This window comes from Helicoverpa armigera, chromosome 28 (assembly GCF_030705265.1).
Source record: "Helicoverpa armigera isolate CAAS_96S chromosome 28, ASM3070526v1, whole genome shotgun sequence".
Taxonomy (NCBI): Eukaryota; Metazoa; Arthropoda; class Insecta; order Lepidoptera; family Noctuidae; genus Helicoverpa; species Helicoverpa armigera.
In genome coordinates, this window is record NC_087147.1 from 578,477 (window position 1) to 602,148 (window position 23,672).

Genomic DNA, 23,672 nt, shown 5'->3' on the forward strand with positions numbered 1-23,672 from the left:
TTTATTTCACTGCCATTATTCAAATCGTATTTGGAACTAGTAATATCGCGTTTAGTTTAGCACTTCGGTAGAAAATTTGCAGTATGGAGTGTCATAATAGGAAACGTCAATTACGTCACTTTATGTCAAATGGCGACTTGTTTTGCCAACTGGACAAAATCCTGTCACTTGTAAAAATAATGCAATTTTCTTATTGTTTACATCGCTTATTACTATTTTTTTCCGTTTCAATACTTTAGTGTGATATGTGACGCTAGAAATTCACGTTAAAAATGTCGTGGCTTAACTTGAACAACAGTTTAAACAGTCTTAAAGGCCAGTTAACAAATTTCGCATCTGAAGTGTTATCTGAGAGTCCTGCACAGGATATTGCTGATGAAAGTTTACAAGAAGACTCTTCTGTTAAAGAACTAGAGGAGAAATGTCGAAACCAAGAGCTCGAGGTGAGTTATTATAATTTATTGACCAATTCAATGTTACTCTTGACAGCTGACTTTAAGGTTATGTTTTTATATTTTTTTATTATTGTACAGAGTCAAGTAGCCATACGGCCTGTAATGATCCTCTCTAATTCTTTGGAGGTTGCATCACAGCATAAAAAAATCGACGCAATCACGAAATTGAAGCTGTGATTACATAAATAAACGTGAAGTTATTGTTATCTTGCTATTGTTGTCTCTTTCCTGTTTAGTAAACAGAACACATAGGTGCTAGATATTTGCTTTTCAATTTATTTCTATTTAATAAGAAGGCCATCATGTTTAAGTTTTAAATAGAACATTGTTACCTCCTACACTTATTCTTACAAATATGAGGTGCTATTGGCTGTGTGAGAATATTCTAGGCTTGATAAAGATAGAATTACTCAAAGAAAAATATTGCTTGGTCTTTAAATTTTATGTATGGTTTCATAATGTGTTCTAAATGGTAGTATGTAGTTCATTTTCACATTCCTGCTAATTGTTTGGTATCTTGTTTATTGTGCAAGAAGTACATTTGATGTTAATGTTTGTTAGAACAACAGGCTTAAAAAATTCATAAAATTCTAAGACAACCCACTGACCAATGGCTTACATTTATTTCTGGATGCAATTTGCCATCCCTACTAATATTATAAATGTGAAAGTAAGTCTGTCTGTCTGTTACGTCATATAGTCGATAGTTTGTATCCTTGACTTTTGAAGAATCCTCTTGGAAACTTGATATAAACAAACTCTACGCAGGCGGAGCTGCAGGCGAAAGCTAGTATAATATAAGTGTATATGTGTTGTAGAAAACTAGTTGGAAAATATGTTTTATGACACAGCGATCATTTGATTCAATGGTTATCATAACCAGTTTGCTGTGACATATACATTTACATGTACCCTTATCTCCATTTTCTATTCCCTCACTGGAATTATTTAAATCTGATAAGACCAAAAGCAAGGATCACAACCACTGTTTCAAAGTCTGGACTGCTTATTGAAACTTTCAACATACTTAAACTTAGCTGGCCTAGCTCGGGGATCTAAGTCCCCATGTACATAATTATGATTTTTTTAACCACTAGTAGCCTGAATACTGTAAGAGCTACATTTAAATTAAATTATTATGCCCCTGCCACGTTTGCTATTTAATATTATAATCATAATTGAGTAAGAACTGAGTTATGCTATAAAGCTTATACTAATTGTTTTCTACTCTGCTAATTAGTTTTGTATTGCTGATAAGACTTATGAAGGACATTTAAGTATCGTGATTACAAACAATGACGAAAAATATAAATAAAATAAACCTTTTGCATATTACTAGAGCAATGTACACTAATATTTTGTGGGTGAGCATTTGTGTGTATGTTTGTTACTTCTTCAAGCGGACATGGCTGTTTTTACTACCACATTGTATTAGAATACAACTTATAATGAGGCAGTGGAAGTTGCTGACTATAAACCTCCCTTTACATAATGCCATACAGCCTTCTCGGTTTGACCTGTCAACTTTTTGTCATCCAATTTTCATCACAATAGGTTTAATTGACATCACAATAGGTGCTATATTTATCCGTCATAGGCACAGAGTCAGGAAATATGAACCATAATATACAATGTGTCCCGGGGATAAGTGACAGCCCGAAATTTTTTGAATATTTGTACCAAATTAAGGATAATTTCCTTTATATTTGGGACTTACCGCCTTTGGTTTTTTTTTAATGATTTTTAGTAAATACTGTGACATGCTGCAGTTTTTTTAAGATATTTCCTAAGTTTTTACATTTTTTTAAATTCTCTTTTCTTTATTGACTAGCCGACATCATAGTTTATCAATTAAAATTATCAAACATAACAAAAATGTAATAAAACATTTATTAGAAAAAAAAGAAAATAAAAATTCAAAGAAAATAACGCCTTTTTTTCAGTTTTTTCAAAATAAGTCCAAAAAATGCCCCCTTAATATCACTTTCTTTTAATTTATTAATAAACTACATGATATTTCCTACAATAGCTCACAACAATGTTTGCTGCTATTTCAAACAAATGCAAAAATACAGTCAGTTGAAATTTGAAAAAAAAGAGCAAAGCATGTTATTAACAGGCCTGACAATAAAATTTTTTTTATGATTTTTTTCAAAAATATAAATGAAATTATCCTTAATTTTGTACAAATATTCAAAAAATTTCGGGCGGTCACTTATCCCCGGGACACATTGTATAATAGAAGATGCCATAATACAGGTAGGTCAAACGCCATCTTCTAGGTCAAATACGCAGGGTGAGCATGACCAAACCGATCAATTTAGAGTGTAATTACAAGGCGTCCGGGTTCTTTGAGACATTATAAGGGTGAAGTCAGTAACGTTCCTCTTCCCCCACCCACCCGCATTTTGACGCACTAATTTTTTAGGAGATTTTCCGTCATGGCACCTCTGTTAGTTATTTTGTTCTCCATGGCCATATGTGACTTTTATTAATATTTCAAAGTATTTGCTAAAGCCTGTAAAGGGTGAATTCACATGGAATATGATTGATACTCCACTATTGTGTACTTAATGTTATAAAAATAATATCGTGTGTGTATGTTTGTCTCACTCTAGCTTATGTGAAAATGTGGAGATAAAGTTTCTAGGTACTACTGGCCCGTAAACTGAATGTGGTGTGGCCATGAAATGAGCGATTTTGTTTAATGTTAGATATTAGATTTCATTTTCGGGTAACTGGGTTGAGGAGGTTAGATAGGCAGTCGCTTCTTGTAAAGCACTGGTACTCAGCTGAATCCGGTTAGACTGGAAGCCGACCCCAACATGATTGGGAAAAGGCTCGGAGGATGATTAGATTTCCTAAAATTTGAGACGATATGTAATGACTAATTGTATGTCCCGAATCTATAAAGTCCGTAAGAGCTTTCGTAGCTTAGAATTTCTGTGTAAATGTAACTATAGGTAAGATTCCACCGTTGTCTGGTGTTTCTTTTGGTTTACTTGGTAATACCAAACATTTATAAAATGTCCGCGAAATTGTAAACTTTGTGCGCGTATACATGCTAGCTGTGTACTCGAATTGATGGGTAAATTGTTCGTGAACTATGTGAGTGAACAATTTTGCTTGTATACTTATAGTTTTTTAACTGCCTCGTTGGTCTAGTGGTCGCAAGCGCGGCAGCTGTGCTCGAGGTCTCGGGTTCGATTCCCGGGTCGGGCCGAAATCGCTTTGTGGGTTTTCTTAAACTTTCACAAAGCAGCCCGTAGTCTGGAAGTGGGTGACTGATTCACCCGTGCATCGGAGAGCACGAAAATGTCGGTCCTGCGCCTGATCTCTCTCCGGTCGTGTCGGATTGCCGTCCCATCGGGTTATGAGAGTAAAGGAATAGTGAGTGCACCTGTGTCTGCGCAAATGCTTGTGCACTATAATATGTCCTGCGCGTAATCTCCTTAAATGAGAACAGCCGCCGTGGCTGAAATCGGCCGTGGACGCCATTATACTTATAGTTTGCATTTTAGCGTGATGGCGTTATTAAAATATCTAAACCGTAGAATAAAGCTCTTGCTGGACTTATTTGTTACCTTGAATTCGGAAATATAAATTGCTCCCGAAGGAACATAGGTGGGTTTCATTCGTCTAAGAAAAAAAAGAAAATTATACGTGACTTAGCATCAGGGTAGTTCTGTAGTGACAGGTTTTTATTAAACTTTCATATTTCTAACAAAGCGAGTAGATGAGATGTACCTTTGCGTAACTTAAAGGCAATTACAGACGTTCTTACCTGCAAAAAAAAAAAACAAATATACAAACTTCAGAATTGAGAACTTCCTTTTTGGGAAAACAGTTAATTTTCAGAAGGAAGTCAAAGTCAAATCATTTATTTCATTTTAGTTAGGCCTTTACAAGCACTTATGAAAGTCAAAAATATAAATAGGTTTGCTTCTGGTTGCCTAGGTTTGAGTCTAGTTGAAGTTAAAAAAAAATAGATCAAAAAGTGTTAAAAAATCGCTACTTTCAGAGCCCATCACGCCACACGCTCCACACGGCCTAAATGTCCGTTGGTAGGGTAGATACGGTATCGCATGTTTGCCCGCGATAAGTTCCGATAACACACAGCTTTCGGGCGAAACCTGTGCCGACGAGCTTGGATTACCGTGTTGGCTTTAACAAGTTATTTTGTTACAAACTTACGCTATGATGTATGTGGATGTGAAGCTTTTGATACGAAGTTAGATTGATAGTTGGATATAATTTGGTCTCATACTTATTATGGGCTCTTGTAGCTGGACCCATAGGTATCATCAGCCTTTTTACTGTCCCACGAGCGTGTTACGGCCTCTTCTCATACAGAGAAGGAATGAGCGTTAATCATCACGCTTGCTCCAAGTTTTTGGCGATGATTTTAAAGTCCAGTATTCAAGGCTGATACCTAGAAGTATATTATATTAAAATGGTTGAGCAATCTAGTAAGTCTGCTTGGCTCAATGATCAATTGAATCATCGAGAGCTTTTCTCATTCGGTGTCAATAAAAGATATGATGAGGTGTAAAAGGATGATTTAATTGATTTATTATTGTCCTATTGATTAATTGGTTGCAAATGGTCAGGAATCTATACATCAGTCGTTTGTATTTTCATTTGTATGGATTATACCTACTGCAGTTATGTATCTATACCGACTTTTTTACCACCAACCACTGGTCAAAAGCTTCTTACACGGTCTAGTATGAGAACTGATTATCTATCATGCTCAGTCAAGGAACATTGATGTCATATGCAGACCTGTCAACTAAACAGGATATAGGCAAATGATTCACAAAAATATGGAAATAGCGACGTCACAAAAACCATTGATGTATTCAGGTTTTTTTACGAATTTCAAACTCGTGTATTTTTTTGAATAACTTGTGAGTTTGCGAATCTGTCAGACTTTTATCTTTTGATCTGAATCATTCGTCCCAGTCTCGTGTCGAATATCCGAATATTACACAACGTCGGCCAAAGACCTCCCTACGGTGAGATGGGAGGAAATTCTGACGAAATTTGCAATTTATTCCGTATGGTTCCGTCGTTTTATACATTGAAGTATCATATCCATACTAATGAATGAAAAAGGAAATATTTTTGTGTTTGTTTGTACCATAAAGGCTCCAAAACCACTGTACCGATTTTAAAAGTTAGGATAGACAGAAAGTCTGACAAGTACTAAGGGGCTGCGGAGTTACCGCGGCTCTGGTACATAAAATACTTACTAAGGAAAATGGTGAGTTTTAGTCAAGAGTCTGACACTCCCTTACATTGCTAACTCACAGCGGGAGGAGTCATTTGATGATTTCCCACAAAAAACGGGCATTGGGATACCCGGCTAGCTGGGTCGTCTAAAATACTTTTACTCAGCTGCTGCCAGTTAAGACTTGAAGTTGACCTCAAAATTGGTTTGGGAAAAGACAAAATGCAAAAACGCAAAATGATGACATGTTTTTTTTCGTTTCTGTCTTCATCCCATGGAACTCCAAAAAAGTGTCCAATTTGTCAATGACCGAATCTGTGATTATAATCTCTGTCCCAGTTCCTATGTTAATCTCGTGTTTACCATACCATTACAATTGCTAAACCGTTTCTGACGTTTTTGTTTATTCCTTACACCTAGCCGTACTACCTGGTAGGTTTTTTATTTAAATACCTACCTACGAAGGCATAGGATTGCCTCCATTGATTTGTCAGAAAAATAACTCTTAATATACCTATGCAGGGGTAAGTTATTCAGAATGTTTGAAATAATAATGTCTTTGGAAGTGTTCGAGGAATCATTGTTTTTTTTGTGGATTACAAATAAATATTTCTTTAAATTAAAAATGGCTTCTATCAAAATTATAATTCGCTGAAAACTTTCTCTGGTCATTTGCTTATTTCTGAAGTGTTCAAAATAAAAATAAATAAAAAGCTATGGTTAGTTCCAAATTATAATTGGTTCCAAAATGCAAAGCAAAAGTTTGACAAGTATCCTAAATTCTGAAACGTGTTTCAAACGAATTTATTAAGAGTAGGAAGGAAATATAGATCAAGAAAACGTTTTAGAGATTAGAATAGTTTGAAATTCATGGGACAAGCAAATCTAACGGTTTTAGCTTTGACTGTATCCATAGACAAGTTGTAGATCTTTTCTTTTATTAATGTATCTATTAATACTGATATTGCTGTGTTCCTGAAGTCCGGATAAAAGAGTAGGTGGATATACCTATTTACCTACATTGACATCGAAATAAGCTTGTTGTTTTACTGGTTTTTCTTTGGGATCTTAACACTGTACTGTCTAGTGTCTGTTTTCATCAGGTATGAAAATCAAATAATTTGAAGTGAAATCTGGGCAATTTCATATTATTATCAAAAGTATACAACAATAACCGTGCCTATCAATAAAATAAAAAAAGTCAACTAAGTTGTTCGAAAAAAAAAATACACACGAACGAACCAATAGCGTATCTCCGTTTTGAAATTCAAATTTGGAAGCAATTTAAATGCGCGCCACCAATAGGTCAGAGTGGAATGTATTGGCATCGTAAGTGGGTGTTTACGCGCCTCTGTCTTTATGTAAAACGGGCGTATGTAAGTGGCATTATGACGTTTTTCCTGTCGCGCGGGAAAGTTACCGTCGAAAAAGTTTTTATCTGCTATCTGCTTGTCGATGTGTCGATGGCGTTGTTTTAGGTTTTTGGTCTCTATGTACGCAAGTATTTTAGTTTTCTGCTGAATAGTTTTCATTGGACTCTTTAAATAAAACACAAAATATAAAACTATAGTCATAACTGTACTTGAAAACGTCTACTTTTTGCAAAGGGTTCGATCCCCGGTTCGGGTTAATATCGAGACAGCCTCCGTGGCCGACCGTTGGTCTGGACATCATACCTTGTAAATAGGGAATTACCTAAATTGACTGAAATGAAATCAACTAATTTACTTACATATTTTAATCGGACATCAAAAATCATTAGGTATGTGATTTTGATATTATGTATTTTTGTTGTTACAGATTGCATCTCTAAAGAAGTCTGTAGAACAGTTGCAGTCTTCTTTGCAGTCTGAGGTAAGTTAAACAAACTCACTGCCCTCATGATCGGCACCACGTAAGGCCGGGGTACACCTACAGCATAAACGTCCACTTTTCTTAAAACAGTTGTTTTATAAAAAGTGGATGTTTATGTTGTAGGTAAATTAGGGCTTAATGTTTGGCGGTATTGTTCGCGCGAGTTACCACGGCCTTGGTACATAAAGGGCTCAAGAAGAAACTTGGTGGGTTTTAGTCAGATAGAGTCTGACACTCGGAAATGCACTCATAGATAGGTAAATAATCACAATGGAAAACATGTAATATATAAGCCTTAGTTTCTATTCTATAATTAACAATACAAAGGCAAATAAATTATGTAAAACAATTTAACTGCTTACGTACATACTTGTACTGGTTCACTTATTCTTTTAATTTATTTATAGTAGGTACACCTTTTGATAAGTACTTTACCTCCACGATTAGGTTGAATTATTTTAGTTTTTGTCTTAAGAAATTTTTGTGTGTGTTCATCACATGCCCATACCATGACAATTATTAAGTTGTCATGGTATGGGCATGTGATGCGGAGGAATGAGGATCATGTTGTGAGGAAGGTGATGAACATGGATGGATATAGAGGAGAAGATCACTAGAGCAACGATGGATGGATTGTGTGAAAGTCGATAGGTTAGAGAGAATATTACTTGTGAGATGACGGTAGATAGAAGAGTATGGAAGGAGAAAACATGCTGACCACAAGTAAAATTGGGATGAGGGCAGGAAGATGATGTGCTTAGAAGTTAAGTTAAACATATCGTAGAGAGGGGTAACTTTGATCCTGAAGTATAATGATATATGGTCCAAATGGAGAGTTTGTTAACTGGCTGTCATGACGATCCTATTTTACATGTTATTTTATAAATCTTAAATGTAACATACTTTAAACAAAAGCTATAAAGTACAAAAAACTCTACTTACTGATTATCATAATAGTCAGAAATCACATCGGTGCCAGGAAACACTAAATATTAATGTTTACTAACGAATGCTAATTACAAAAAAATGCCTATGGGTGTTTTCGTTGATGGTCTTGGGTCAAAAAAGGTACGGAAGTACTCTGTATAAATAACTAGCTGTTCCCTGTGGTTCCACTCGCTTCCCGTGGGCACAACTTCCCGCAGTCGGTTAAAAAGTGGCCTTTGTCCGGGATTCAGACTCGTATTTCTACTATTTAAATCGGTTCAGTAGCTTTGTGATACCTTCTTTGCTAATAAATTTGAAACACCATTTCATCTTCCCATCCTGAAAATGTTTGGCCGGGGCATAGTTTTGTGATAGTATGTTTAGAATAGGATAAAATATTTCCTATTGCACACTCATAGGCAAAAGCGGAACTGTACAATCAATATAGTGAATTTCGTATTTGTTTTTAATTTTACGCAATATTATGCAAGTTTTTTATGTTAACACTATAAACGAACATACTCTAATTAACTTTAAAATTATCCCTTTATCCCTATAATAGCTTAGCTAAACCCTTACCCATTGACAGAGACCGGACCTCTATACCTTTCCCCAAAAACTGCATAGTACATTATCCATATTTACTATCAGTTACTACCCCTAAAATTAACCTCAATATTGTCCAATCCCCTGAACATATTGTAGATATTAAAAAACATCAGTAAAAGTGGCCCAACACACGTCTGCGAGATAAAAGTATTGATCGCTAAATCAGAAGGGTTGATAAGGTTGCTATATAAAAGCTGAGATAAGCGTGTAACACCTTTGTTTTGTAATGTTCACGGGTGCTGACGGGTGCTTCAGGTATGTCTTGTTTTATAATTAATTTGTAATATTTGATTTGCTTTCGTCAGCAGTTTCGATCGCTTTTTGGGAAACTACGTCCCCTTAAATCCAAAGCATCCGGTAGTTTCTGAGTAAAAGAGGTGAAAACATCCAATATATACAAACTTTCGCGTTTATAATATTAGTAGTAGCCAATTGTATCTATTATAAACACATATTTCAGCCTTAAATAACTGAAAACGATTTTTATACGACGATATCCCTAGAGAAGACTTTCTGGCTTTCGCTCTTCCGTAACGACTGCCAAACATGTTCAAATGAGAGTCGAGGCTCTCAATAACATAACTCCCGAAGTACGGAAGAAATCTTTATGAAGTAGATCGTCTGCCTAACTTAACTACCTAACTTTGACTAACTTTTCATGGGTCAATTTATATGGCTGTTAGTTAGTCATGAGCTCCTTACATTTCAAAAAAATATGTATCTTCTACACACGATCATCTTCAATCGTCATTTTTTTATAACCAGAGCACTATATCTGCTGAGCCCCCAAGCCTAACGGCGTGATAATCAAAGCCCAAAGACCTTAGTGCAACAGGTCGTCCGACTGCATAGTTTTAACTATGCTAATGATTGCACAACGCCCTTCTAATGCATGCTCATTTGATTTTATTTTATACTAACCACTTGTTAGGAAAAGGAAATGGCCTCTGATCCTATAAAATGGCTGATATTCATTTTGGAATTTGAAGAAAAAAGTTCAAATTCGACAACGGCCAAATTGCACCCTTCCACCAGAAAGGTTTATTGTTAATAGCTATTTTATCCGGTTTTGTCCGGTTTTAATGGATTATTTTAATACTTATACAAGTCTTATTAGGTTGCCCGGGTAACTGGGTTGAGAAGTTCAGGCAGTCGCTCCTTGTAAAGCACTGGTACTCAGCTGCATCCGGTTAGACTGGAAGCCGACTCCAACATAGTTGGGAAAAGGCCCGGAGGATGATGATATAAGTTTAGCCTCCAATCGTTGCCCTATATTTTACAAAACTGATGAATTTCTGAACGTAAAGTAATTTGCTGCGCACACGTCGTCGTCATGTTTCGTATTTAAATACACTTCCATAAAAATGTAATAGTGTGTCGTTCTATTGTTTGTATGTTTGTCACGCTACACCTGTGCAAGTAGACTATTTTTTACAATATTTTGTACTCGACGTGTAGCGGATTCATACTATTACAATGTTTTTAAAGCAGGTCTGAAAGAACAGAATTGGAAAAAAGGTATTTCAAAATTATTCGTGTATTTAAATCTGAAGTTAAAGGTCTCGTGCAGTTCTTTTCTTCGTAAAAGGAAGTAAATTACGTTTCTATGTAACTTTAAGTTTTATATGATTACCATTCCTCTTCAATTTACTATCGGAATGTGATCGAATGAATTAATAATTAACTTAGAATCAAGTTACATAAATGTTTCTATTAAACCCTATCAACAGGATACATTGTTGCTAGGTAGTGAATAGCTTCCTTGCTAACATTGTAAATACTTTGTTTGTGTATCAAAACATTTTTTGAGTTAGTTATTTGTCTAGATAGCTTGCTGATTGTTGCAGGAGAAAGTCTTAGCGTATTAAACTTCAGCTGTAGCTGAAAACTGAGCGAAATAGCATAAAGAATGTAACATTGTACCCATGGGCTCAGCAATCAGTAGACATTCAACCAAACCACGTTTTTTTTGTATCAAAGGATCAATTTTGGTTTGGACCCTAAAGGCTTCAGAATTGTTGTCAAGCCACTATCCCCGGGTGACATATATTTTATCCGGATAATGGCCTACCCGATTGTCTGGTTGATCTAAAATTGAAAACCCTAAATGGTTAAGCATAGAAAATACAGGCATTTCTTCTACCTATCTTCACACAGCCACTTATTACTTAATAATAAGCTAGTTTTAGTATTTCCTTGACACACGGCTGGCTTCTTTGAACTATGGCTATGTATAGCTATAGATACACCATCGTCTATAGCTAACAATATTCACTGCATATTGTTTGTAATGCACGCACATTGCATTGTGATGCATTCCCTTTTAAATGCACTCAAGATTTAAAAGGGATAAATAAAAATTGGTCAAAAATACGGCCTAAGAAACGTCAAAAAATTATTAGTAAGATTTTCCTCAAGTTTTCATACTTCCGTTCGAAAAGTAATACCCTTTTTCCTCGAGATTATATTTAATCCGTGATTGAATCACTCTAGTAGCGAAAATAATTAGGTTATCTCATTAAGGATATCCTAAAAATGTGATCGCAAAAAGTTCAATTCATTCTAGTATAAAGTTTTACTAAGAATTTAATTGAATCCCTTTTTTTGTTCCTTTATCGGGAATCCATATCCGTTAGGGAATGTATTATTAATATCAAACTACTTATTCAACGACTTGTCCGGTGTATTGAATTTCAAAAGAATTTTGAACAGTTCAAAGGTCTAATTCGATGCAAACTCGATTTTAAAACACCCAAAAGCTTTATTTCTTAAAAAATGCTTCATTTGAATTGTCGCACCTTATTTCGTAGAACACACTGCATTTTTCATGCAGGCTTCGTTATTGCGCATGTGTGTGTGCCGCCCCTCCATGTGTGGGTGAAGGCGTATCTCAAACGTCGCAGGCGCCGCCTAACCACTCAGTTACACTGTGGACTCCGTCGCGAGCGGACGTCCCGACCCGAAAACATTCGATAGAGCACGTTCGAATTTTCAAAAATTCAAAAGTGACGGCCGAGTTCAAATAAGGTTATCGGTTTATGTTTGCGGGTAGGATATCCGCGCCTGCTCTAGGTAAGTTTTGTAATGTTTGCCTTTTTTGTCTATTGTTTATTCAGTTTTTTTGTTTGTCTTTGATTAGCGCTCCACTGTACGGTTGCATAGGTCACAAGCGTAATTTTTTAAATATTTTTTTCCTGACTCATATTTGTACAAGTGACATCATATTTGGCACTTCCTTTGTAATGTGTCAAATACAACTTATTACCACAGTCAATGGATTTATTATCTGGCGGCGATGGTAGTGCTGGGATATAATATGATAAATAATGATTCATATTAATATTTACACATGGCGTGTGTTGTAGACGAGGCAAAAGATATCTTATTGATAAGGCGATAAAGTATATTTTATCGCACGCGAACTAGTGATTTTTGAAGTCGAGTCTTGTTATTAGCTACGTATCGAACTTGTATCTTGAAAGGATTAGTTTTTCATGATATGACGTATACTTCAGGACACACCTTTAACACTTGGTGGATTTCCTTAAAACCTAGTTTCAACAACATAAAAGCACTTACATACATATTTACTGAAAATATTTAGATCCACACTAATAAAAAGAAACTTGCTCATATTTCAGGTTTTTTTTTTCAAATCCTGTGTCTTTCGGACAAATCAAGCCTATCATCATTCAGTACAAACCTGTAGAATCTAAGTAAAGCAATATTCTCTATAGATAATGATCTCTGGGTAATTAAATTGAAATACCAATAAATACACGAGTAGCTTTAAATAACTAATTATGTTTAAGTCCAGCCTTGGCACCGATGCTACCGATGCTGGCTCTACTCTTCGTGACTGCTAATACCAGTTTTTTTATCATAATTTATTTTTTTAAGTCTTGATATATGGTCAAAAATCTATGGATTTAGTGTCTTCTGCATTTTCAGGTATTGTTTAAAAAATATATTACAATCGAATAGCAGAAAATCCACTTTCTTTTTGGTCCTTGGATTAGCGTTTTATCAAGTTAGTCATAGTCCTTCAAGAAACCGGACAGCTGAAATTCAGTTATCGGCATAGTGTAAGCAGGAACAGACTCTGCAATTCAATAAATAACTTTTAGCTGAAGTTATGTACATTTTTAAATGTATTACATGTACACTGAACGCAGGGATTTCCCAGGGATAGCTCTTCAGCCCTATGTATTTTTTAAATTTATTAACGTAAATGATAGAGAAATATAACTTGCAATCTTTGCTTATACTATTTCAGGATCTCAGCTTAAACATTCAAACAACTTATGCACAATTAAAGATGTATATTTTTTTTCATAGTCGTTTGTCGAACAATGGCTCTCCTCGCGTGTCGGTGCAATGTGTAATTTTATTACAAGTACCCACCAATGACAGATTACAATTGTAATACGCTGACGGTTTACCTCGTTCAATGTCATTTGGTACTCTCTGATGGTCGTTTATTACTTAATTTCACAGTTTTCTTACGTTTTAAGCCTGCAAATCCGTGTAGTGAAGACGGTTGTGGATAAAAATATTCTCGTTATTTTTAGAAAAAAGTAAAAAAATATTTTTTTTTTTTTACTTCTTGTTCGACAACTCAGATTTCGTGACTTCGCGCGATTATTGGTTATAAAAACCAACCAAAATATTACTATACGCACTTTTTGTTCTGCCTGTAGGCCAAGCTACAAAACTTCTTCCTAGTTTAAAAAAAAACTTTAAGTTATTCAAATTCAATTGCTGGCTCGTCTCAAAGTCAATGTTTTCGCGAACATGTAAGCTAAGGACAAGTCTTTGTTAATTTAGCAACAAAAATTACGTATCTTTATCACCTTCAAGAACATTTTCATTATGTAAAATAACTCGACGACAAATTGAAGAATACAGCGCCAAGTATTTTGCCAGTGTATAATACTCATGCATTATTCATTACCAACAATTAGCGATTCAAAATTACTTATTTATCGCTAAAAGACATTAATACGTCCTCGCTGGGTTTTATATCGCGTAATTAAAACTCTTTAGTACATCACGCGTCACGAATTTCGAAAGTAAATAGACCATAGAGGCTTTACACTTGAGATAATGGAACTAGGAACGTGACAGTAAAAATGGCGGGAAACGGCTTTCGACCGTTATTCTTGTTATCGGGCATGCAATGTTATCTGTAGAACATCGCCAAGGCGTTACTAGTTGTACGATAATTTTCTGATAATTTCTTTTGCTTACACACGGTCGTATGTTCATAAAACGCTCCGATGATTATTCAGTTAGAACATTCAGTAGTACAAATATAATCAAATTAGAGTTAGACCGCGACTGTGGCGAAAGAATGTATGCTAGCTAAACATATACAAGTTCAAATATAACAATTGCAAAATTTGTCTCGCTTTGTTACGTAGAAAATCACGGGAGTACTATTTACTTGAATATCGGACTCACTGAAATAAGATGTATGTAACTTTGTCATATTTTGTTCTAAATAATTGCTGGACATAAAACGGTAACTGCAGTTGTAAACTTGTAACAACTATGTTACTATAGTATTGTAGATATTTGTACAGATAATTTTGTGTCCGTATCAAAACGTTAGTTAGTGATATTCATAACAAAAACCCTGGTTCTTTCGCTCTTCCAATGTGAAATATTGCCAGAAGCTAGAAAGTCTTACCAAAGTGTATTGGGTTGCCCGGGTAGCTGGATTGAAGAGATCAGATAGGCAGTCGCTTCATGTAACACACTGGTAGCTGCATCTAGTTAGACTCGAAACCGACCCCAACATAGTTGAGTAAAAGCATTTCTTTCAAACATTACTTACTACAAGTTAAAAGTAACCTTTTAAGAACCTCTCTACCTACACCTATTGTCACCTCGTTAAAGAGTACAGTTACCTTAATTTACTCAGTATTTTTAATTACTTTTCCATTGTTATCGTGAGCTTCTGCCCGACATTAGCATATGTCACCTAGGTATCGGCCGTCACGATTCACTTGCGTCGCTGATAGTGGCGGATGTTACGTGTATTCAAGTTTTAAATGTGTGGTAGGTATGTATACTACAGTTTTATGGTAACCTGGTAGCAATTTTCAAGTTTGAATTTTTTCAGCGCCACAAAAATATTTATACCAACAGCACTACATACCATAAAAATACAATAATCTTAAAGTAAACTTCTGGTAGGGTATGCCTATTACAAGTCACATCACATACAAAAGTCAGCTCTACTGCAAAATTGATAAAAGTCATTTTATCATATAATATTGATTCAAGCAGGGATGCAAGCCACGTCACCCGTCATATTTTTCACGCAAGTAATAATTTGCCGTTTCCAAAGAAGTTACATTTAATTTACAAGCTGGTACAGTCAACATAAAACGTAGCAGACCAAAATCAAAATTTTCAAGAACTGATATACACCATGTCGTCGATAATTTACCAAAGTACTCATACACTTTTTTGAAGTTAAGTAAATTTTGACATATGTATTTTTAAGAAATGGATGACCCTTTAAGTTGCTTGTGAGATGACGGCAGATAGAAGAGTATGAAAGGAGAAAACATGCTGCGCCGACCACTAATAAAATTGGGATAAGGGCACGAAAATTATGAAGTTGTTAGACACTTAAGATTTTGACTTGTTCAGATACTTTTGAAGCTGTCTGTACGGTCAGACGTTGACAGATGCGATCTTTACTCATTTCTGCTACCATTGTAATGTTAGCTTTTGTACGCGGACCGGTTTTGACATTCTTTGAACCAGTTTTACTCAAATTTTGGAAAATAATAATGTAGTTCACTCATGACGCGGACAATGCTTGTTTCTGGGTTTGTGTGGGAATGTGTAGTGAGAATTTTGTTATGTAGCAAGGAACTGCAAAATTAGGAGTCATTCAGTCTCGAGGTTTTTGAAGGATATTGTGATCTGATTTATTTTTGTCTAATTAATGCCATGATAATTGTTCCTGGGTCTCTCAGAATTTTAATAAATAATAATGTTTAAATGATTTGTCCTACTTTCTGGTCCTTTGTCTCAAAGCTAGAAGGACCACAATAAAATGTCCATAAAAACATTTTAATGTCTTACGGATGCCAGTTATTATGTCAGGAAAAAAATACCATTTACACGAAGCTATAAAGTTAAGTAATAAAGAAGATAGGAAATTATCGCGTTCAATTTTCCTTGCCTGAAATCTGGGTCATACTATCAGATAACTTTAAGAGGTATAGATATACTACTCGAAATTTCAATTATAGATACCGTGATATGACTGATTTCTAAGTAATCGATCTAATCTATATTTTTTTATCTTTCAACATGTTGTAGAAATTTTACATGTGAAATTTTTGGACCTTTATCGTTAAGAACCTTGGATTGTTTATCTTTTTTGTTGTTTTTACCTGATTATTATTTAGACTAAAAATAACATCATCGTCAGCCTTTTTATTGTCCCACTGCTGGGCACAGGCCTCTCACACGGACAAGGATTGAGCGTTAAGCACCACGCTTGCTCAATGCGGGTTGGTGACTTCACATGTTTCCTGAAGATATACTCAGAAAGCACATCATCATCATCCTCCGAGCCTTTTCCCAACTATGTTGGGGTCGGCTTCCAGTCTAACCGGATTCAGCTGAGTATCAGTGCTTTACAAGGAGCGACTACCTATCTGACCTCCTCAACCCAGTTACCCGGGCAACCAAATACCCCTTGGTTAGACTGGTGTCAGACTTACTGGCTTCTGACTACCCGCAACGACTGCCAAGGATGTTCAATGACAGCCGGGACCTACAGTTTAACGTGCCTTCCGAAACACAGTCAATGGTGTCTAAGATATACTTACACAAAGAACTTACAGAAAGCACATACAAACTTAAAAAGTTACATTAATACTTGCCTGATCTGGATCTGGGTACTTGAGATGTTAGTTCTTTGGCCGCTAGACCACCACGATGTTTTAACTAGAAATATCAAATGGTCAATTAAAAAATAAAAAAAAACTTTATGTCGCCTTTGATTAATTTATTTGGGCAGACTATGATTATATTTTTGTTACTCATAAGTTCATTCTAAACAACTCATTCGTCATCAATGTAAAGGGCTACAAATGTACAGGACAGCAAAATCCAAAGGTGTGAGAACGGATCGCGACATGTAACACCCTGTAGTCAGCAGTTTGCACAAACGTGGCCGCTTTGTTCCCGGAATGATATTTATTGCAACCTGTAATAATTGTGTTTTCTATCATTTGTGTCAATCTCGGCAATGTAAAGTAAATGTTGTTAGGCTATTTATACTTTTATGATAGCAATAGCTGTATAAGTAGCCTCCCTTAATTCCAAATGCTGATTCAATTCAAATATGGCATAGGTAACTTTAAATCATCCACCTTTAAAATCGAAAATCAAAAGTATTTGTTCAAAGTTGGCTGAAAATCAGCATTTTTCGAACGCCAGAATCACCTACATGAGGCAGCCCGCAAAATTATTACCTAATTATTACTGGTAAGACGTGGCGCAAAAAACTCCCCAGCAACACATGTATTTTTGTCTTTTTCAGATTCTTTCAGACTGTAAACAAATAGCTTTTAGATAGACTGCAGTCTTAAGGACCACATTTGAGGTTATACTTAGGATTAAATATGAATTAGTCTTTTTGGACAGAAGGCAAAATACGTTTTCTCCAATCCCGTTACAAATTCAGTTGGAATGACAACAAAGGAGGTAATTAAACGACTTTAAATAAACCTTATTGATCCAGGGTCAAAGACCAGAGTCCAACTCGACCCGTATTATATGCAAAACGATATACATCGGTTGAAAAATATCGATTACAATAACAAAGGGGGCACTACGAATTTCAAATCGATATTAAAATCGATTCTTTGACCAAGATTTTTTCCTTTGGATGTTGTAACAGTATTTGGTATTGTAATTTTCTGTTTGTTCATTGATTTTTTGACATGTATTTTGGTTTGTAAAAGCTTGGTTTGTGAATGGAGGAAGTTTCGACACTTTTGTGTATAATTCAGGAATATGTCAATGTAACTGTTGGTGCGTCATCAGATCCTGATATGTTGAAAACGGGTCAAAGACAAGTTATTGATGTGATATTTTTGTAACCTGAAGTATTTTTAGCGTTTTCGCAATTTCACATGGGATAAAAATGAGGAATAAGGTTTAAAATGTCTTAAGCCTGCTAGCTTTGTGACTCCAAAATAAAAGTGTCTTGAGTCTAAGTAATATCAATCAAAATAAAAAATAGCCTAAAGTATCAAGTGCTATGTACGATGCAGTAATGATTTATAATTATACGGAGACTGACTGTGAACATAGTTCTTTCACGGGTCATACTATGCGCATGCTTCAGAGTACTTTCAGTAGAAAATTCTGTCTGGTCCTTCTAGTCCATACACGTAGACTATAGTATATCAGTGTGTAACAATTGAGCGGGACTGCATTCTGCATGTGTTGACACAGTTGTGTTGACTCGGAGCTGCGTCTGCGCAGAGCTACGTGCCATGTCGCTTTGTGGGCTTTTGGGGGTTTGGTAGACTATATTATGGGCTAAATAGGAATTAAACGTATTAGCTGTAGATTTTCATTCGTATTTTATGTAAGAGATCGACTTTGTCTTATAACTTTCTCTTTTGTGCCATAAATATAATCTTATAAAAGTGCATTTGCCCTTATTGTCCAGCCCCATAGTCATAACATATTTCGGTGTAAAGATCTCGTAAATATAAATGATCGTTGCTTTATACCGAAATAACAATTTTGAGATTTTCAGTATTAGTTCCAGCATGATACAATGATCCTCAAAAATACTGTTTCCAAATATATTGACGTTTATGTTTAATAGTAGATTTAACGAAGTTAAATGATCATCCTATCTTGATTACGCTACAAAGCTGGCACTATGATTATGTTTTCATAATTAAGCGACCCATGTGTACTCAAAAGCATATTTTCGAAGGTTGCCTTTAACTTTATGTCAGAAACGTGCCTGTTGTCAGTCACAGATCGTGTCTGCATATAATTGTTAGCATATTAGTTTATATTGTAGCCTGTGGCCGACTTTTACCCTAGGCTTTGCTTTGCCCGGCTAGACACGAATAGTTGCTGTTTTGATTTAGTGTTTAGACTAGTGAGCTTGGTGACAGAGGGAATTAGTTTTACAAGAGCCTTGGTAATTATTTGTAAGCAACAAGTGATTACTTGTTTCAAGGTGTTATAAAAACTTTTGGATCTTTTTTCCGCAGTGTTGTTCATAATTATGCGCCTGTGCCCAGCAGTGGGACGATAAAAAGGCTGTAACAGTAACAGTAACAGTTGTTCATAATTTAGAAATACTCATCATGCGCTAAGCTTATTCCCAACTACGTTGGGGTTGGCTTCCAGTCTAACCGGATGCAACTGAGTTGGTAAATGTTTTACATGGAGCGACTGCCTATCTGACCTCCTCAACCTGGGTAACCCAATATCCCTTGGTAAGATTGGTTGTCAGACTTACTGGCTTCAGATTACCTGTAACAATTGCCAAAAATGTACAAAGTACTACTTTATATTGTGATACCTTAAAAAACGAACAAATGGTTTGACAATTCAACTGAAAAGACCATTTGAAACAAAACCAGTAGTTACCCAGTTTATTTTTTCCACGTAATATGAGTGCAATTTAAATCTAATCTAAGATCTAAATGATGGTAGCGTCATCTGCATGCCCGCATCTTCACAGCCATGGGGGTTGTGGTCGTGTACTACATACGTAATAAGTTCTATGGGTAAAGTGTAACCATTATAGAAAAGTGGTGGTGGTAGTTACCCATAATCATCATCATTCGGCCCTCGCCTTTGCCCAGTTAAATGGGGATCGGATCCCAGTGTCGCCGAGTGTGGCTGAGTATCAGTGATTTACATGAAGCGACTGCCTATCTGATCTCTTCATTTTGCCGTTATCCCAATTTCAATTGGGCGCAGCATGTCTTCTTCGTCAATACTTTTTCGTTTGACTTCACAAGTAACTTACTTTTGAGTCAAATCATCTTTCACACAATTTAGCCAGTGCCCATGCTATTTTTGCAGAATGCCTAAGAACATTAGAACCAAGATTCATCATATTAACTTTTGTTTCGTAAGTCAGCACTAAAAAGCTCCCAAAGCCCAAAGCGTATGTAGCCAAAACTGACTTAAAACTCCCGTAAGTATAATTGTCACCACGTTTATTCTTAAAACTGTAATCGGTTTAGAAAGTTTCATATATCCATAAAGTTTTTAAAAGTTGCTTTAAATAATGAAACGTTAGAAATTAAGAAACATGGTAGCGTCCAAAGTCTTAATACGACACTTTACAAATGAGGTTTTTAAGCGTCATCACCTTTTTAATGTTTTCTTGTTTGAATATTATAATGCGTGTGTTATTTTTAGATTCTTTTCCGTTCTTAGGCCTTTTTTTGTACGATTATTCTTCTTTCTTCGGTCAAAGGGTGTTTCTTAACTACTTTCTGTTTTATTTCTATTTTTTTCTGTCTCCAGTTTCCAAAGGTATGAGTCAATATACCACCATACACTGTATCATGTCCCTAATCGTCAACTATTTAAGCCGTATGCGTTCATTCTGTCCGCGTACGTATAATTTAAACTCGTGCTACGTATACCAGTCTTACTTGATCCCTTATCTCAGAACAGGTGCATACGTTGTGTTAGCTCCACGGCTCAACTTATACTGGTCCTCTGTTGCTAGCTGAACGTGACCAGAATGACGAGCCCGCGGTACATTTTTAAAAAGAGAATGCGGGTTTCGCGCCCAAACACCTGTCAAGTGTGGAGCGTTTGTCTTTTAATTGCCGAACGGCCAGTATTTGCACAGTAACTATGGAGGTTTTATTGAAGCGTTTGTGGTTGAATTATAGAAGACAGCGTGGACGTTTTTGTACCAGAATTTTGTGGTGCTTAATTGTTTTTTTAAGATTTAGTCTAAAACTTAAATGAATGTAGATCAGTAACGTACAGCATTTATTACCTAAAATGTCACCTAACTTTCCGTCAGTGTTTCTGCTACAATTTAAATGAAAACTAAAAATTATGGAGTTCCATGTAAAACCAGCTTATCTTCTACAGAAGCCTCATACTTAAACATATTTGTCACATTAAAAATACTCGGGGTTGTGTAAAGGATTCTTTCAAAGCCAGTTCTGTCTCATAACTCATTCGGTCATTCAAAGAGGCGCTCATATTTGTCTCTGTCTGACCCTATTGTGTTAACGCGTAAGTACAGTTAACTATGTCGACCTCACGAACCATCCGTTAAAATTCTACATATACGTATTATGTAGATACGGTTAAACCTACATTGTTTTTTGGAGATGAGGAGAGTCAGGTGTATGAGTCCTATTCATCAGCTTTTTGAGAGTGTTTAGATAACTTTGGTATCATAGGACCAAATTATGAGAACCTTAGCGCGATGCCCGAAATAGGTATAGGACCAAACATTGGAACATACAGGAGCTATTTTGAGCATATGAGAAAACGTGTCCTTATTGAAACAGTCGATATCAACCAATAGTAATCAATACCTATGAGAGAATACCAGATTCCGATCAGCGAATTACCATTCACGTTTCAAACGCTCCTTTTTCAAAAGCAATTCAAACAACATAATTCCAAAGAGGCGGTTAACCGAAAAAAGAACGTCTCCGCTTTCACTGCCACAGATAATAAATCTACGAAGTGAACCTCGCTAGGTACTGTGACATTTCGTAATCTAACCCCTGTTAACCTCAGCCAACAATAAAGGAACATTACCAAGTAAATACATACTGTAGTCATTGTAATTTAAATAAATTCAAATTACCTATACCGTCGTCGTCAAATGTCGCAAGTGGACCTAATATTGTAAAGCTGAATGATGTAATCTTTGATCTTTTGTCTTTGCTATCTTTTCTTCGATCTGTGTTTTGAGTGTTTTTTGTAGTTTTCGAAATTGTGGTAGGTCGTTTATTGCGGTTCGCGTCTTACTGTCAGTTTGTTACGATCTGTTAAATTTACAATATCCATAGTCCAAATAAACGGTCTTATGTTACCTGCTCCCCGATTCAAAAACTCGCAGTTATTAAATATCTATTTGCACATGGCATTATTGCAATTTTGTAAATCATCGCCTGCCTGGCCTTTTCCCGACTGTGTTGCAGTGGCGGATTTACAAATTTGCCGCTAGTAGGCCATTAAATTTTTGCCGCCACTAATGATTGTGAACTTAATAATTTTTCTGTCAGTTACTAGATTATTTTTGCAACCCAATATGTACCGAAGAGTTTAATGTTGACCTAACAAGTTTACAAGACAGCCAATGCCGGCTTTAACTCTACTAGCGCCCTGGGCGAGATTTCTACGGCGCCCCCAACTGCGATTCAAACCCATACGAAAAACAGAGACATATGCAGTTACCGATTGCGCGAGCGAAGCGAGCGCGAATTTTTTTTTTATTGTTAACAAGTCAAAGCAAACATTACCTTAAATGTAGCCCAATTGTACATAAGTTATTGCTGGTTGATGAATGCTAAAACACGGGAACACAGGTTCTGATTGCGCGAGTTATATTTTAGAACTCAAAACAAAAAAGACTTAAAAATGTAGCCCAAACGTAGATAACTTTTTGTTGGTGTTGGCGCCTATGAATTAAAATTTTGGGACTTAAAGTAGTACCATAAATAGAAACTAGAAGTTACTTTCTTATTAATAAAAGGACTTAAAACGACGCTACCTTTTTGCTAGGGTAGACAAAAAAATGTTGAAAAATAAAAACAACTATAAAGTGAAGCAAGCCCGAAAAAGCTTATAATAAAAGGCAACTGTGAAGTGAAGAAGCCGCGAGCGAAGGGAGCGCGAATTTTTTTGAGTATTAGGACATTAAATTAAAAGTAGGTATATGTGGAAAAAAATGCAAGTGTAATGTAAAGAAACCGCGAGCGAAGCGAGCGCGAAAATGTTTGAGTTTTGGGACATAAAAGTAGTATACGCGCCCAGCATTGTATGACAATACATTAATTTAATTGAAATTTCTTGGTCCAGGAGCGTACCGCGGCGCCCCTGAGCCCGCGGCGCCCGGGTTATTCGCACAACCTACACCATAGGTTAAGGCGGCCCTGATGCTATGCATACATTTGGATACCGTTCTTGTAAGCTGCGATCTTTGATGAAATTTAAAACAAAAATAGGAGTAAAATTCTGATCAAGGTTTGGTTGGGGGCGCCTGCGGCGCCCCTTATGCCCGGCGCCCTGGGCCGTCGCTGTACTGTCGGCGTACTGTTGACAGCGACTTTAAAGCGTATAACCTCTGTAACTTTTAAACGGCTCAATCGATTTGCATCAAACATGTCTAAGAACACTCGCCCGTAAAACACCTGTAATACAAAAAAGAAAACTAAATTGAAATCGGTTCATTCGTTCGGGTGCTATGATCAGTGGCAGCGTAGCATCGGGTGATACCCGGGGCGGACTACCTATTGAGCTTGAGCACCCCCCCAAAAAAAACGACAAAATATAATCACGGACTAAAATTGTAATTGAAGTACTTAAAC

At 36.1% G+C, this 23,672-nt stretch overlaps 1 protein-coding gene across 4 annotated transcripts in view; it reads left to right on the forward strand.

Annotated features, from left to right (window-relative positions):
• Window positions 1-112: 112 nt before the first annotated feature.
• LOC110382429 (thyroid receptor-interacting protein 11) overlaps window positions 113-23,672 on the forward strand; it is a 48,242-nt gene continuing 24,682 nt past the window's right edge. For 2 of the 4 annotated variants that reach the window (XM_064042461.1, XM_064042462.1), the window contains exons 1-2: window positions 113-443; window positions 7,489-7,542. In XM_064042461.1, the coding sequence (XP_063898531.1) occupies window positions 273-443; window positions 7,489-7,542 (225 nt within the window). In that variant the 5' untranslated portion in view covers window positions 113-272. Of the gene's footprint in view, window positions 444-7,488; window positions 7,543-11,983; window positions 12,151-23,672 lie in introns of those variants that run through there. The other 2 variants (XM_064042463.1, XM_064042464.1) reach the window with 1 other exon arrangement.